We start from the raw sequence: 16555 nt of genomic DNA, 5'->3' as shown, positions 1-16555 counted from the left end.
TTTGTATGTGGTAAAATCACAGTTTGGACATTACAATACTGTATAACCTTAAAACACATTGCACTTGGTGTGGTACTTACAAAGGATGTCAGTAATCCTGGCCTTTGTTTACGTAGAGCTTTTACAGTTTGGAACACATCTACCACCCCTTCAGTTTCTGCACTGTCCATGAGATTCCAGAGAGCACAGAATATCCCAGTTCTTGTTGCTCCATCACTAGAAAAAAATACCAACCCCCGCCCCAGAAATTAACCCAAAATAAGGTTTGTGATTTATACCACTTCATACTTAATTATTTTTAAAAAATTAAAAAAGAAAAGAAAACAAAGTCACTTGCTCTGCGTGTAGCCCCTTGGAAGATAATAGTTTATATAATTTCAAAGTATCAGCTTTGTCTATTTAGTCAAGAAGACTAATATGCACACTATACAGGACTGTAGCTTAGGTAACAGGTGAAAACACTTTGGGCAATTGTCCCTGTAGGGCATGCTGCTTATAATAAACTTGTAGAGCAATACGGGGAAGCTCAATGTATGTTTGTGGAGAGAGAGGGTTCAGTTTCCAATGTTGCCAACCAAGTACGTTTTGTGAGCATTAAAGTGACTTAAATCAGAAAAGTCATTTTGCAGTTTACTTTTCCACTGCTTATACTATGCAAGTCATGTATTTTTTTTTACTATGTTATGCTTTTATCACGGTACAGTGTTGTAGGACAGAAAAGAGTCAATGTGACTTACTTGCAGTGAACAACCAATGGCACGTTCTTATCCTGCTTGGAGTTATTATGGGCAGATTTTGATGTAATCTCCTGTTTTATGCTTTTTATCATAGCAACCAGCTCCTGTGAGCCTTCTGGAAGATCCAACCCACTCCACATGTGATAATAATATTGGTAGATTTTTCGTGTTTCTTTCCCCTGCAAAAAAACAAATTATTGTTCCTTAAAAAAAAAAAAAAAAGGAAACCAAAAGTCCATGCACTCCAATATATCCACCAATACCACATTTACAATACTTAATAAACCATCTCTATAAACGAAAGACTAGTCAATCAGTTACCGTATTTGAGAACAAATACATTCTCCACAACATATTAGTAGATTTATGTCTCATATTTATGGTTGAATTCTAGTGGTCAATGGAAAGTGTCCTACCTTTGTGTGCCTTATTTCAATAGCACGGACTGTGTAGCCGGAAGCTTTGTTGCAGTCGGTTACCTCAACTTCAATCTCACCATATAACGTCTTCTCATCTCCCCAGTATGAAGCACAATAATCCTAGAAACCAGATCAAGTTGTAAGCTAATTTGAACATTGCATATGCTTCTGTCATAAGAAAGTTCATGTACATTAATGGATGACATTTTCCACCAACTCATTCTAATAAAACATGTCCCACCATTTTCAGTTATATAAAAAGCAGATTGTAATGACTTACCTTGTCTCCTTCTTTGCAGTCTGTTAGCATAACAATGACCTTTGCTTTCTTCTGGAAGATCATGTGCCAGAAGTCTTCAATGGTATTTGGAAGCGGTCCCTGGGCAGCAATCAGAGATCTTTTGCTCCAGTAGCCCTACAATAATATAACAAAACAATGATTTAAAGATGGACCATTTGGGAATTAGAATCAGTACCAACACATTGTAACAGAACAAAGGGGACAATTCAGAGGACTTCAAACTACTATGAAGCAGTACATTGCTTGTAGCAGTTAATCAGGCTTACTTTTCTGCCAAGGTCTGCCAAGCCAAAATGTTCCAATACATACCTTAGATTAATAAATGGCTGTTACGTACATTTATGTAAGATGCATTGATGTATTTGGTCGAGTCTTCGTCATCGCTTTCTTCATCAGAGGACTCCTCAGTGTCTTCTTCATGATTGGTGTCTTGGCTCACCTCATCTTCCAGCTTAATAAGCACTCTGTTATAATCATCTGTAACCAGATATTGGAACAATCACAAATACACTCAATTATCAAAACAGACCATCAAACAACCAGGAATGCAAATAAGATATTATATTTGATCAGACAGGGCAACAATGTTCTGCACCTCACATACATATAACTATAGTTGAACACTTTCTAAATCTTAACTTAAATAATAATCTTAAAGTGTTTGTAGATTATTGCGGTATCATTCTCCATGGTTAGCCAGTCAGCCTAATACTTACATGGAACAACAGTGGAATACCGATTTTTGTTGGTATTATCTTCATGTTGTCCTACACTTTGGAACCTCAAGTTTCTGGGCTTGGGAAGTCTCTGGAAAAACGTAAGATGTCTATTTTGTTTATACATGCATTATGTGTTAATATACTTTACTTAATGTTAACTTTTAAACACCTATGAAGCCTAAAGCATTACATTGAACCTTTTTTTCCTTCAAACACTGGCACTATCAAATCACCTGGAGGCAAAGCCCAGAGAACCCTATAAACAGCACTGTTTGAGACAATCTGTGGTTTTGACAGATAGGTCAATATCATGCGGTAGAATGTGGTCAAGAAAGAAACAGATACAGTCATAACGGTTGTGAAAACTGAACTACTATACGTTTCTATATACTGAATGTCTTATATGTTCAAGTGTCAATAGTTATGAAAGATGTATTTAAAAATCCAAACAGGATCTTTTCACCTACAGCATGTTTGAGTATCTGAATATTCCACATTTAAGTATAAATGCAAGCAAAGAATCAAAAGATCTTCAACAGAAGGAAAGGGAACCAGTTATAATATAATTTTTCATTTTGCTGAAATGGTGGCTATCACAAACTAATAAGAAACATTCTTCTGTCATAATCAATTATTTGAGACTGACCTGGAATTCTGTCTCCAGAAGGGATGGTTCTGTTGGAGGGTCACGTGCCTTTAAAGTGTTCAGGGAGGAATGCAGTTCAGAGAGGGCAAGCTCAGTTTCACCAGACTGATAGTGTTCAAGCAGAGCCTGGTGGATCAATATGTACTGGGTCTGCAAAAGGGAATTAAGTAACCAGTTTAAAAACTGAAGTGCACAATTTCCTGTTGAATTCACATGAAGTAATCGTCCATTCATGGTAAATGGCAATGTTGTACTTATTCACACAAGAAGTGCATCCATAGGTTATGTCAATAAAACAAATGTAATAACATACCGTACTGAACTGTGGGAATCAGAGGGTGCAATGACTGCTTACTGCAGGGGCTGCCCCAGCCTAGTGTAACATTAATGCTGGAGCAAGGCGTCTAAATAAACTCTGTCGAAGCACCAACTCATTAACCCCACAGACCGCAGTGCTTTACTGAGGAAATTACCCTCACAACGAAGGGGAAATTGAGGACAAAAACTTTACTGTACTCTGGATAAATGTTATGTATTTATTATGACGGAATTCTGATTATGTAACAAGAAAATAGTTCTTAAAATGTTTTTACAGTTACAACATGAACTACACAGCTGTTTACAGTATAAAAAAACATAACCATATCTTTATTTGAAAAAAAAGACAAAAAAAGAGCCCAAACTTACCTCTACCTGCACCATGAGGCAGCGCTGGCGACGGAGTCTTACCACATAGCCATAAACATCAACACAATCCTCTGCCTCCAGCCCTTCTATCATGGCATCTATGCCCATATAGGTACCAGTACGACCTACTCCAGCACTGTGAAAGAAAAAAACTAGTCAATATTCAGCAAAAAGCATTCATTTACTAAAAAGTTAACTTCAATACACATGTTAAAAAATAATCAGTGTTTCTTTGCTACTATAATGTTGGACTACTGTAAGCTCAGCAGCATTGGAGGCATTAGAGGAAGATCCCCCTTGTCTTCCACCGAGAGATATTTGCCAGCTCTTGTTTAAGACAGATAGACAGGTGGTTTAAGGGTGTGTTTTTATTTTTTTTAATCCACCAGAAGTGGAGGTGTTTAAACAATGGACTTGATTGTAATGGACCCCTCTGATCGTTGCTACCTGTTTGTAAAGAAATCTATACTTCGATGGGCAACAAGGACTGGAAAATTCTTGCATTTACATGACTCAATGAAAATAGCTTACTAAATGATTTACTAAATAGAAAGTAAAATAGTGCATTTAATGTGACCAGGAAAAGAGTAGCACAAATACTGTTTACATCTGTGACAAGGGTGAGGCCTGCCCCTCTAAAGAATATGTTTTTGTTTGATTTTTGACAAACAGTGTGCCTAATTGAAATAATTGAAATGAATGTGCAGCAGGTGGCCAGGTGTCAATTGAAGAATTGATAATCAATTAACCCTGGTCATCTGCCTTTAAAAAGGGTCTGGAAAGCCTTGTGACTGTGTGTACACCCAGCATGAGTGAGCCAACACTGAGGACCACTGCATGTTTAACTGGGATCCTTAGAACAATAGGTAGGGATTCATTTAGGGGATTTTAATCCCTCCTCAGTTTATTTAGGTTATGCAAGGAGAAGGTTCCTTTAGCGGGACCTCCCGTTTAGTGGGAGCAGCGCTTGGCCACCTTTTGTTTTGTTAGCTGTTTTCTCACTGTGTTTTGTTTTTGTCTTGTAGTATTTTGCCGTTATGTTTACGTTTGCACATGTTTTTCCACACTAGGATGACCATTGTTGGTACCCTACAGGCAGCACATACTCCTACACCTGACTGCCTGTGATTCTCAATAAAACCTGGATGCCTGAGTGGTGTTTCAATCACAAACCCTCTCTGTCTCTCTCTCAGCGGATACCCACACTGTAACAGAACACCCCTGTTACAATATCTTAAAACTCCAATCTACTGAACTTCTGCTAATTAAGTTACCAAACCTTGAAACAGTATAGTGAAAAAACAGTACAACACTTCACATTAAACGAGTTGTGTAAAACAGGCATCTGAAAGTTTCTTTATTCATACCTGCAGTGAACGACAATCGGGCCACTGAAGACATTGGTGAAAGAGTTCACTCTTCGGCGTAACTTCAGAAGCAGCTGAGGATTGTCAGGGACTCCATGGTCAGGCCAGCTGGTAAACTGGATGTGAGTCACAACTCGCTCTGAGTTGTTCACGTTCTCCTGTAAACAGACAGAAACAGGGGGGATTTAGCTTTAAAATATCTACTAACAGAAGGGGTTATTTGGTTTCCCTTTTTCTTCGTTAGCTACTTTATCTACAACAAGATTGTGTATTTTTAAAATGTTATCTAAAAAAAATAAATAATTTTGAAGAATAATTATTACTTTTTGCTAACTTAAATTGGGGCTTTTCAAGACTTGGGCTTCCTATACAGCTCCATTTTCTTTTGATCTCTTAAGACTTTATTTTAATGGTCTTTGGTGTCTTGTTAAATCTGATGTCATCCGTATTTGTGCCCACAAGTTTATTGGACTTGGTAGTTTTCTTGCAGTTAACCATACAGCTGTTTATATACCGGTAAGTACAAATTACTAAGTTGCATGGGAGCAATACATGATACTAATTACCCTGTACATTGGCAGGGTTTAGTTAATACAAGATCTGAGACCTTACTTTTATGATTTGTGCTGAACATAATTTTTTGATGGTGAGCTTTCGAACGATGTAGTCAGGGTATTTGTTTTCTTCATTTAGCTTCACATCAAACTCATGAAGGTTCTTGGTTTCGTTCACCATAGTTGGCCAATACTGAGCACATTTGTTCTAGAACAAAATATAAAAAATCCATTAAATCAGCACATTGTATTTTACATTTATCACTTTGGTAACATTGCTGAAACAAGTCTGCCAACCAAATGTATTATACACAGTCTGTAAATGCTGTAGTTAGCTACATGGAATATTTAAAAGGTATATGCTGTAGCTACACTACTACTGTACTTAACAGAACAACAAAACAAGTTATAGAAATAATTCATATTTGGGGTATGGTACACTTAGCTCACTCAAAAACACACAATTCTACCAAATGTCTCATCCTTGACCTTTATTATATTTATTTAAAGAAAAAAAATGCGGAAAATAAAAACATTCTAAACGTATTTACAAAAATATAGTAAAATAAAATACAGCTGTACCATTATAATACATACAACTACGGCTCTCGTTGCGCTCGCACAGCTTATTTTTTTTAAGCACCCAAACAAACAAAAACCAACTACAAAAAACAAAAACTACACCTAACCTCTAAACCTTACCCATACCCCTAAACCTAACCCCTGCCCTTAAACCATGGGTGTCCACAGAATTAATTCTAGAGGAGGTGGAGGTGGAGGTGGAGGTGGAGGTGAGGGGTGAGGGGGGGGGGGGGATGGGGGGTAGGGCAAGGTGTTTACATTTAGTCGGGTAATGTGGTTTTGTATTGCATAATAATTCTTCTAAGCCTCATTTACATGAACACCGCAGATGAAAACCAGTACTGTAAAATGTCCATTAGGGTTGCCCGTGGGGCTGTGGGGAAGTTCTGTTCATAATTTTATTTAAATATAGATACTCAGAAAGAAGGAGTAAATTACAAAAAATAAAGAAAAAAAACTTTGCACAGTGGAGCTTTGAGAGAGTAGCTCATACCCAAATGGCAATGAACAGAGGTAACCCTAGCCTCCATATTGACTCCAATTATCAAATTCAGACTAACGAATGTCAGGAAATACAGATTAAAATTATTCAATTTCATTAGTAATAAGGTACCTTACTGGTCCAGGTTTCTTTGTGCTCCTGGTTGTTTGAATGTGTGAGTTTTTTAACGTCGCACTGGCTTACTCTCCCTGTAGTCTGCACACTGAGCGCACAAGTTATTTCCCACCAGGGAAAAAAAAGAAGGTCCTGCCCAAGAATCTCTGGACAGCCAGCTTGTTATCCTTTTGATTAGCTTAGTGTGCTTTCCTAGAGCTTTCAAAAACATTATATCATCACCCGAATAATGACTCCTCTGTGCTACTGCGTACCACTAACTGAGAGTTAAGGTACGGCTAAGGAAAGGGTTTAAAAATAACTAACAGATAGATTTTTTTTTTTATTTCTCACTATTTATTATTTAAGATGTGTAAAGTAAATTACTAACAATTAATTAAGATTAGGTCATTTTATATGCATTCTGAGATCAAAAAGGTCAGAGGTCAAATTTCAGGGTAATGCATTTTAACAAGACCAATATACAGTGCCTTGCGAAAGTATTCGGCCCCCTTGAACTTTGCGACCTTTTGCCACATTTCAGGCTTCAAACATAAAGATATGAAACTGTAATTTTTTGTGAAGAACCAACAACAAGTGGGACACAATCATGAAGTGGAACGAAATTTATTGGATATTTCAAACTTTTTTAACAAATAAAAAACTGAAAAATTGGGCGTGCAAAATTATTCAGCCCCCTTAAGTTAATACTTTGTAGCGCCACCTTTTGCTGCGATTACAGCTGTAAGTCGCTTGGGGTATGTCTCTATCAGTTTTGCACATCGAGAGACTGAAATTTTTGCCCATTCCTCCTTGCAAAACAGCTCGAGCTCAGTGAGGTTGGATGGAGAGCATTTGTGAACAGCAGTTTTCAGTTCTTTCCACAGATTCTCGATTGGATTCAGGTCTGGACTTTGACTTGGCCATTCTAACACCTAGATATGTTTATTTGTGAACCATTCCATTGTAGATTTTGCTTTATGTTTTGGATCATTGTCTTGTTGGAAGACAAATCTCTGTCCCAGTCTCAGGTCTTTTGCAGACTCCATCAGGTTTTCTTCCAGAATGGTCCTGTATTTGGCTCCATCCATCTTCCCATCAATTTTAACCATCTTCCCTGTCCGTGCTGAAGAAAAGCAGGCCCAAACCATGATGCTGCCACCACCATGTTTGACAGTGGGGATGGTGTGTTCAGGGTGATGAGCTGTGTTGCTTTTACGCCAAACATAACGTTTTGCATTGTTGCCAAAATGTTCGATTTTGGTTTCATCTGACCAGAGCACCTTCTTCCACATGTTTGGTGTGTCTCCCAGGTGGCTTGTGGCAAACTGTAAACGACACTTTTTATGGATATCTTTAAGAAATGGCTTTCTTCTTGCCACTCTTCCATAAAGGCCAGATTTGTGCAGTATACGACTGATTGTTGTCCTATGGACAGAGTCTCCCACCTCAGCTGTAGATCTCTGCAGTTCATCCAGAGTGATCATGGGCCTCTTGGCTGCATCTCTGATCAGTCTTCTCCTTGTATAAGCTGAAAGTTTAGAGGGACGGCCAGGTCTTGGTAGATTTGCAGTGGTCTGATACTCCTTCCATTTCAATATTATCGCTTGCACAGTGCTCCTTGGGATGTTTAAAGCTTGGGAAATCTTTTTGTATCCAAATCCGGCTTTAAACTTCTCCACAACAGTATCTCGGACCTGCCTGGTGTGTTCCTTGTTCTTCATGATGCTCTCTGCGCTTTAAACGGACCTCTGAGACTATCACAGTGCAGGTGCATTTATACGGAGACTTGATTACACACAGGTGGATTCTATTTATCATCATTAGTCATTTAGGTCAACATTGGATCATTCAGAGATCCTCACTGAACTTCTGGAGAGAGTTTGCTGCACTGAAAGTAAAGGGGCTGAATAATTTTGCTTGCCCAATTTTTCAGTTTTTTATTTGTTAAAAAAGTTTGAAATATCCAATAAATTTCGTTCCACTTCATGATTGTGTCCCACTTGTTGTTGATTCTTCACAAAAAATTACAGTTTCATATCTTTATGTTTGAAGCCTGAAATGTGGCAAAAGGTCGCAAAGTTCAAGGGGGCCGAATACTTTCGCAAGGCACTGTATATGTACGTATTTGTTCTTAACCAATTTAATTTTTTTTCTGAAAAATTAAATTTTGTTTTGTGAACTTTAGCAAAGACATATCTCATTGTTTTTTGCATAAAAATCTTTTTAAAAAATATATATTGTAGGAGTTGGCATTCTTGTAACTAGCACATGTAACTAGCTAAGCAAGACTAAGCAAGACTGCAATTTTCCTGTCTCTAAAAAAAAAAAAAAAAACGAGACATTTGCAGTCTCTCGTATCTTGGCGTCTGGGCAGAGCGCCAAAGTTAGCAGGTGTCTAATCAAGATGTGTGGAGGAGTGGAGACACAGTGTGAAAACAGAACACCACAAACAAAGGACTAGTTTGAAATGGTTTCTAACAGATTAGGTTAAAATGCTTAAATGTGATGCACTATAGAATGTGATAGATTTGGGCGAGTTTCCCCCCTTACCACGAGGTGTGTTGAAGGTGTGTGATAGCAGGGTGGATCCATACTGATTGGAAGAGAGTATAAGAAATGGGGTGGAAATGCTAATATATTCATAGTATTTAATGTAATGTTTTTGTTTGAATCGTCAGTCAATTCTTTGATTTGACTCCACGGGTGTCTGTGTTATGATACAAATGTATACATTAGGGCATGCTGTGACCTTTGCTTGCTTATATCTAATGTTTATACGATTGTATTAACATTATTTGCTTTTATACATATAAAGTATTTTTGATTAAAAAAAGTAATATGGTGACCTTTCAATTTTATAGTTTTAAAACATTTCTTTACATCTATTCTTTGAAATAAAACACAAATAAATTGCATGTCTTCTGTTAAAATATTGATATAATGAATTATATGCAGTAAAAAGCACTTGTGAGTAAGGGTCAGTCAGCACACGGATTTCCTACAAGAAATCAGATCTTTAGAATTCAGAAATGTTCTCTATATCTGTGTGCCTCACAGTTACTCTGTGTTTTAGAAGCAGCCCATTCAGTCCATGATTTTTGCCCACTTTTTACACTTACAGGCAGCACATTTCGTGTTAACATCATAGCAGGATTTCTGATAACTGCTTGCTGTAGTGTGGTGTTTTTTTTTTCAGTGTGTCTTTTTTTGCATATACGGGATATGATTGCTCAATGTGATCACTTCAACTTCCTCTGCTGGCACATCTGTGATTGAGGACGTTATTCTAAACAGAATGAGGTTTAAAAAACATTTGGAAGCAAACTTTCCTTTCACTCTGGATGATTCGTCACGCACACGCAACCTTTCCTTAGCCCTACCTTAAATTAACATAATTTTCTTCTCGCCAGCATCTGTGTTTTCATTGTGTTTAACTGTAACTCCTCTTTTAATTACTTTTAATTACTCTGAGCACTGTTTAATGTGTTTCGGTTTCTGAATTAAAACAGAGAAACTATTAATTGTGAAATTAATTCATAAGGGAGAGGCGAAAAGTCGGAAGAAAACACCGAAAGCAGAAGCCCTAATGTGTGTGTGTATGTGTGTTTGTGTGTGTGTGTATAACTGGTCTCGACACGTAGGAGAGGGAGGATGTCCCTTGGAGAAAATTAGAGGTGGTCTGTTTTTATTTGTTTATTTTAAGAAAAAAAAACTTAACTGAATATACATTTACATGCAACACAGATCTAAAGATCAGTCTTAATTTTCCTAAAAAAACACTGTACAACTATTGCTTTTATTTTTTTGTAATGTCCTAAACCTAACCCATAAAACTGTCACTATCAAACTAACTATTACGATTATTTCAACACGTTTGTTTTGCACCTTCTAGCAGCCTCTAGTGGCTACTACATCCGACGCTCACCGCTCTGAACTGAAAGGTAATACGCAGTAATATTTTCACCTATATTTCATAAATAAATGCATAATTTTTGTATTTTCCTCACTTTGTTTATCTTAGAATAACCTATTAAAGCGCTAAGACAAAAATTGGCAGACTTTTCTATTTGAGTGTGTGAGTTAAGTGTACCGTAACCCATATTTGTACAGCAATGATTTAGTACATGGATAATCAATGCTATTATTTTCAGTTTATTTAACTGGTTTAATGAGGTTTTAGTTCACCCTGTTTCCTTCCTCACAACGGGTCACCATAACGATAATGGATGATTGCTGCTCCCAAATCATTCTCCAGAAATCAGCCATGGTCTCTTCCTTTGGACCTAACAAACATACACAATATTGTTCAGGGTTTAGATCTTCATAGCTTCCAAACCAACATGCCCCCTCATAGTTTAAACAAACCAAAAAAAAAAATACCTTGTGCAGCAATGTATTTTTTTGGTTCTTTGTAGCCCTGTAAAATATAGGTATGTCAGTGAATATTTTTGTATATTTTGCATGCATACCTTAAAATAGTGAACAATATCTGTCTACTATATACATTTCTTTCAATGAAATGCTTGCAACAAAATACTTACATCTATGAAGCTTGCATTGATATACTCTGACCCGGCTTCTCCATTAATTGGGGAAAGAATGGCTCGATTATAGTCATCTGTTGAAGAAAAACAGATCAGACTTCTTAAAAAAAATAAACAAATAAAAAAAATAATAATAATAAATACTATCCATATATTTAACACCTTCAAAAAACAGATGTGCATTCTGTATTGCATGCGGTTCTGCTACAGTATATGTGTACTCACAAGGTAGTATATCAACGTAGCGGTTCTTGCTCTGGTTACAATTCTTGCGTGCCTCTTTTGTTGCGTATTTGCTGAAAACTCTGGGTATACTCTAAAACACAAAAGTATGTAACTTATAACAATGCAAGCAAAAAGACTACTACTATTTATTTCTTAGCAGACGCCCTTATCCAGGGCGACTTACAATTGTTACAAGATATCACATTATTTTTACATACAGTTACCCATTTATACAGTTGGGTTTTTACTGGAGCAATCTAGGTAAAGTACCTTGCTCAAGGGTACAACAGCGGTGTCCCCTACCAGGGACTGAACCCATGACCCTCTGGTCAAGAGTCCAGAGCCCCAACCACTACTCCACACTGCTGCCCATAGACTACAATACTGAACATTTACAATATGAAGAACATGTACTATTCTTTTAGTCATTGATGGTACATCACCTAATTTCTATGTCATTGTATTATTATTTGTTTTTTAATGGAAAAATAGTACTCGAGTTCTAGTTTACATGCCTGTTACAGGATAGGTGATGCTCTACTTCTTCTCAGTTACTTTCGCATAACATAGGGGTCGTCCTAAATTATCATCAGTTACAAGAAAGCATAACACTGTGGTCTTCTTTTTCATTAATACCCCCCCCCCCCCCCCCCCAAACAAAAAGCATACATAAAAATGCAGGCCCAAGATTTTCAAAATGTAAACACTTGCTACTGTGAAAGTGAAAACAGACACTTTTTACCTAATATATTGAACACAAACACACACGCATTGCAGAATTTGAGCACTAAAATATGATAATAATCATGTTCTCTCTGTGACTCGCAAGAGAATCATAATCTGTAATTTATTTGTTAAAAAATAAATAAAACACTTTTTTGTTCCTATATTGATCAACTGAGAGAGGCGCTCAAGTCATTTTAAAGTAAATTATATAGGAGGGCAAGTCTTCCAACACATACCTGTGTTTACTATTTATATTGAAAAATATATTTTCGTGTAAAATGGGACTGTGCTTGTAGGCCTAGTTAGTTCAAGAGGCAAGTTTTCGAATCCAGATTCATTCAAATGACATACAATGATATTGCACAGTTCATCAGAAAGGAACCTGATAGACCCAAGAAAAGTTTTTGACATTTATACTGAGAAAAATAAATTGGAGCTTGTTGACGCTCCATTGCCTTCTATCCTCTCTCATGCACTGGAAAGGAAATGTGTGTGAATATAAGTTTTTTTCTCAACCAAAGTAAAATATCATAAGCTGTGACAAATTGCATCTCTGGTAGCTATACAGTACTTTTGCAGGAAGGCATGTGAATATTTCAAGCTACATAGAAATGTCATCGTTTTTTCAATTGTTTATTGTATTTTGTTGTAATATTCTTGTTTTTGTCTTGATATTATGTTGTATTGCTGTGATGTTTTTTGGTCTGTTATGTCTCCCCCATTTCCCTCTTCCCAAGGGGTGGGGAAAAGAAAGAAAGTTAATAATAATAATAATAATAATAATAATAATAATAATAATAATAATAATAATAATAGTTCACAAAAAAAATAAATTCCTAAATATTTACAAAATATATAACAATACAAGATACTGCTGTACTACTGGTCTGTTAATTTTTGAACACCATTTGTTTGCGCATCTTTTGGCAAACTGAATTAATTAATAACAATAATTAATAACAGCTGTCTTTCGTTGCGTGTGACGTCAGTAGCACGGCTTGGCTCTGCAGTGGAAAAACAACCCAGGCTCTCCTTAACCGCACTACGAGGGCTCGGTATGACCACAGCATGGCTTCGTTGTACAGTGGAATACAGGCAGAAGTAACAATGTTGTGGAAAACTGTATTTCATCAGTGGCTCTCAAAAGTATTCACCCCCCTTGGACTTTTCCACATTTTATTGTGTTATAACATGGAATCAAAATGGATTTAATTAGGAGTTTTTGCCACTGATCAACACAAAAAAGTCCATAACGTCAAAGTGAAAAATAAAATCTACAAATTGTTCTAAATTAATTACAAATACAAAACAGAAAATAATTGATTGCATAAGTATTCACCCCCTTGAGTCAATATTTGGTAGAGGCACCTTTGGCAGCAATTACAGCCATGAGTCTATTTGGATAAGTCTCTACCAGCTTTGCACATCTGGACACTGCAATTTTTGCCCATTCTTCTTTGCAAAATTGCTCAAGCTCCGTCAAGTTGAATGGGGACCTTTGGTGAACAGCAATCTTTCCACATATTCTCAATTGGATTGAGGTCCGGGCTTTGACTGGGCCACTCCAGGACATTGACCTTTTTGTTTTTAAGCCACTCCAGTGTGGCTTTGGCTGTATTTTTGGGGTCATTGTCCTGCTGGAAGATGAATCTTCTCCCAAGTCCCAGGTCTCTTGCAGACTTCAGCAGGCATCCATTTTGCCCTCTATCATCACAAGCCCTGACGCAGAGAAGCATCCCCATAGCATGATGCTGCCACCGCCATAACTTCACGGTAGGGATGGTGTTCTCAGGATGATGTGCAGTGTTAGGCTTGCGCCAAACATAGTGCTTAGCGTTGAGGCCAAAAAGCTCTATTTTGGTCTCATCAGACCATAGAATCTTCTTCCACTTGTTCTCAGAGTCTCCTACATGCCTTCTGGCAAACTCTAGCCGAGATTTGATGTGAGTTTTTTTTTCAACAGTGGCTTTCTTTTTGCCACTCTCCCATAAAGACCAGTTTTGTGAAGCACCCGGGCTATTGTTGCCGTATGCACAGTGTCTCCCAGCTCAGCCGTGGAAGACTGTAACTGCTTTAGAGTTGCCATAGGCCTCTTGGTGGTCTCCCTGACTAGAGCCCTTTTTTTTTTTGTTTTGAGGACGGCCTGTTCTAAACAGATTCACAGTTGTGCCATATTCTCTCCATTTCTTAATAATGGACTTTACTGTGCTCCGGGGGATATTCAATGCCTTGGAAATGTTCTTATATCCTACCCCTGATTGGTGCTTTTGAAGAACCTTATTCCAGATTTGCTTTGAATGTTCCTTCGTCTTCATGATGTAAGTTTTGTTAGGAAATGTACTAACCAACTGTGGGACCTCCCAGAGACAGGTGTATTTAACCTGAAATCATGTGAAACACCTTAATTGCACACAGGTGGACTCCATTCAACCAATTTATGTGACTTCTAAAGACAATTGGTTGCACAATAGCTTATTAAGGTGTGTCATAGCAAAGGGGGTGAATACTTATGCAATCAATTATTTTCTGTTTTATATTTGTAATTAATTTAGAACAATTTGTAGATTTTATTTTTCACTTTGACATTATGGACTTTTTTGTGTTGATCAGTGGCAAAAACTCCTAATTAAATCCATTTTGATTCCATGTTGTAACACAATAAAATGTGGAAAAGTCCAAGGGGGGTGAATACTTTTGAGAGCCACTGTGTATAAACTTGATCTTTACCTGAAATTCACTAAGGAAGAGTCTCCCCTCATCAGCTATCTTCCTTCGGTAGGTGTCCAGCAACATATCCGCTGGGATGGGTTCCACATTGAGAATCTGCTTGTCTTCATCTGTGGAGCGTATGAGAAAAACACAAGGAAAATGTAGGAAAGAAACAAAAAGATGTAAAAGAATTAGGCTGATGCAAATAATACTCACCACGTCCAATGAGCTCTACAGATTCATCAGAAGAGCTGGAACAAGTAAAACATGTTTATATAACCATTTAAGTAATAAGCAAACAAATACAAAGACAGTATTAGTAAAAAAAACCTTTAAGATACTGTTTATGATTATCTGACCTAAAACATTGTACCTGTACAAAAAAAGCAATGTTACACTAAAGTGATTGGCTACATAAAAATGTGATATCTACAAAAGGGGCCAAGTTAAATATATTTAGGGACCCCCTATATTTATTGCAACAGGAATTAATAGCGACAAGAATGAAAAGTGCCAATCCCCAGTTTTTTTCCCCCCACATATTTATATGGCTATTTCTTTTATTCGAAATGTACTGTTGTTTGTACATAAATGTTTTGGGTCTGTTCTGAACTGGTTTAAGTCTTATCTAACTAACAGACAGTACTTTGTTTCTTTAGGGGAGTCTGTATCACGATTATCTACCAGTATTTGTGTTGTCCTCCATGACTCTATTCTTGGTCCCATATTATTTTCTTTGTATATGTATATGAGATCATTCGTAAACACAGTGTGCATTTTCACTGTTACGCAGACGACACACAACTTTATTTTATTGTTATTTGTAGTACTTATTCATATTGCATATTTCTTTCTGTTTTAACTGACATGTAAAAGTGCTTTAGGATACCGTGGTATAAAAGGCGCTATATAAATAAATACACTGAATTGATTGATTGACAATGTTTTCCCTTTCTTTTTGGAAACCCATCTCTTTTCTAGTTTTCTGTATTATTGTCGCAAATAGGAGATTTAATAAAACATAGAAGCTACCCTCACAGGTTTTACGGTTGCTTCTATGTGTAGTCATAACTAAGATAGCCAGCTGTGTAATAAACTACCTTTCTGGGGTGCAGTCTCCCTCAAAAAGCATAATTTGTAAATACTAACAATATTGGTAGTACAATAAGTTAATTAGGTCTTGCCTGATATGCAATCAGATATAATATGAACCAATCAGGTATTGTGTGTTTTCATTTAGACCCTTGCCCATGTCCAATAAAGAAAAAGCATGTCACTGGCATGCATATACCTGTCCTTAAATATACAATAAAATAAAATACTCGTAGTTATTTAACAAGATCTTGTTGCTTTCCATGGGTTCAGTCACAATAGTGTTCCAATGGTTAGTAAAACGTGCAAGCCAGGGAATCACATGGGGTATAATAACTGCATGGTTGACATGTGTTGTCTGGCTGGGGTAACATGGCCCCATCAGATTTTTGCAATAGAATTGCAGAAACACATTTTGATTGTAATATTTCTCAGTCTGTCATTCCTTGAAAATTGATATTGATGCTGTGGGGAACATTCGTAGTTTGAGTGTTTTTGAAGAGTGGACGATACAAAGATATTTAGTAAGCAGTCTAAATGGGGTAAAAGGAAGAACAAACATTTCACCCCCTAGCAACAAGGGTATAAATATGTAAGTGTAATTACCATTGAGGTGAAAAACGAAACAAAAGCAAAGCATACACTAATT

The 16555-nt window shown here is 37.0% G+C and overlaps 1 protein-coding gene across 5 annotated transcripts in view; it reads right to left on the bottom strand.

The window, feature by feature from the left end:
- LOC117416444 (receptor-type tyrosine-protein phosphatase C) overlaps positions 1-16555 on the bottom strand; it is a 47529-nt gene that overhangs the window by 1900 nt on the left and 29074 nt on the right. For all 5 annotated transcript variants that reach the window (XM_059034778.1, XM_059034779.1, XM_059034781.1 and 2 more), the window contains 16 exons: positions 15031-15065; positions 14833-14942; positions 11380-11470; positions 11152-11228; positions 10991-11027; positions 10796-10893; positions 5489-5638; positions 4877-5034; positions 3510-3645; positions 2823-2972; positions 2174-2264; positions 1795-1934; positions 1437-1571; positions 1154-1276; positions 738-916; positions 81-216 (listed from right to left, as the gene is read on the bottom strand). In XM_059034778.1, coding sequence (XP_058890761.1) covers positions 81-216; positions 738-916; positions 1154-1276; positions 1437-1571; positions 1795-1934; positions 2174-2264; positions 2823-2972; positions 3510-3645; positions 4877-5034; positions 5489-5638; positions 10796-10893; positions 10991-11027; positions 11152-11228; positions 11380-11470; positions 14833-14942; positions 15031-15065 — 1846 coding nt within the window. The remainder of the gene's footprint in view (positions 1-80; positions 217-737; positions 917-1153; positions 1277-1436; positions 1572-1794; positions 1935-2173; positions 2265-2822; positions 2973-3509; positions 3646-4876; positions 5035-5488; positions 5639-10795; positions 10894-10990; positions 11028-11151; positions 11229-11379; positions 11471-14832; positions 14943-15030; positions 15066-16555) is intronic.

The sequence above is a fragment of the Acipenser ruthenus genome, chromosome 12, assembly GCF_902713425.1.
Source record: "Acipenser ruthenus chromosome 12, fAciRut3.2 maternal haplotype, whole genome shotgun sequence".
NCBI lineage: Eukaryota > Metazoa > Chordata > Actinopteri > Acipenseriformes > Acipenseridae > Acipenser > Acipenser ruthenus.
This window is presented reverse-complemented; position numbering and strand designations above follow the sequence as displayed.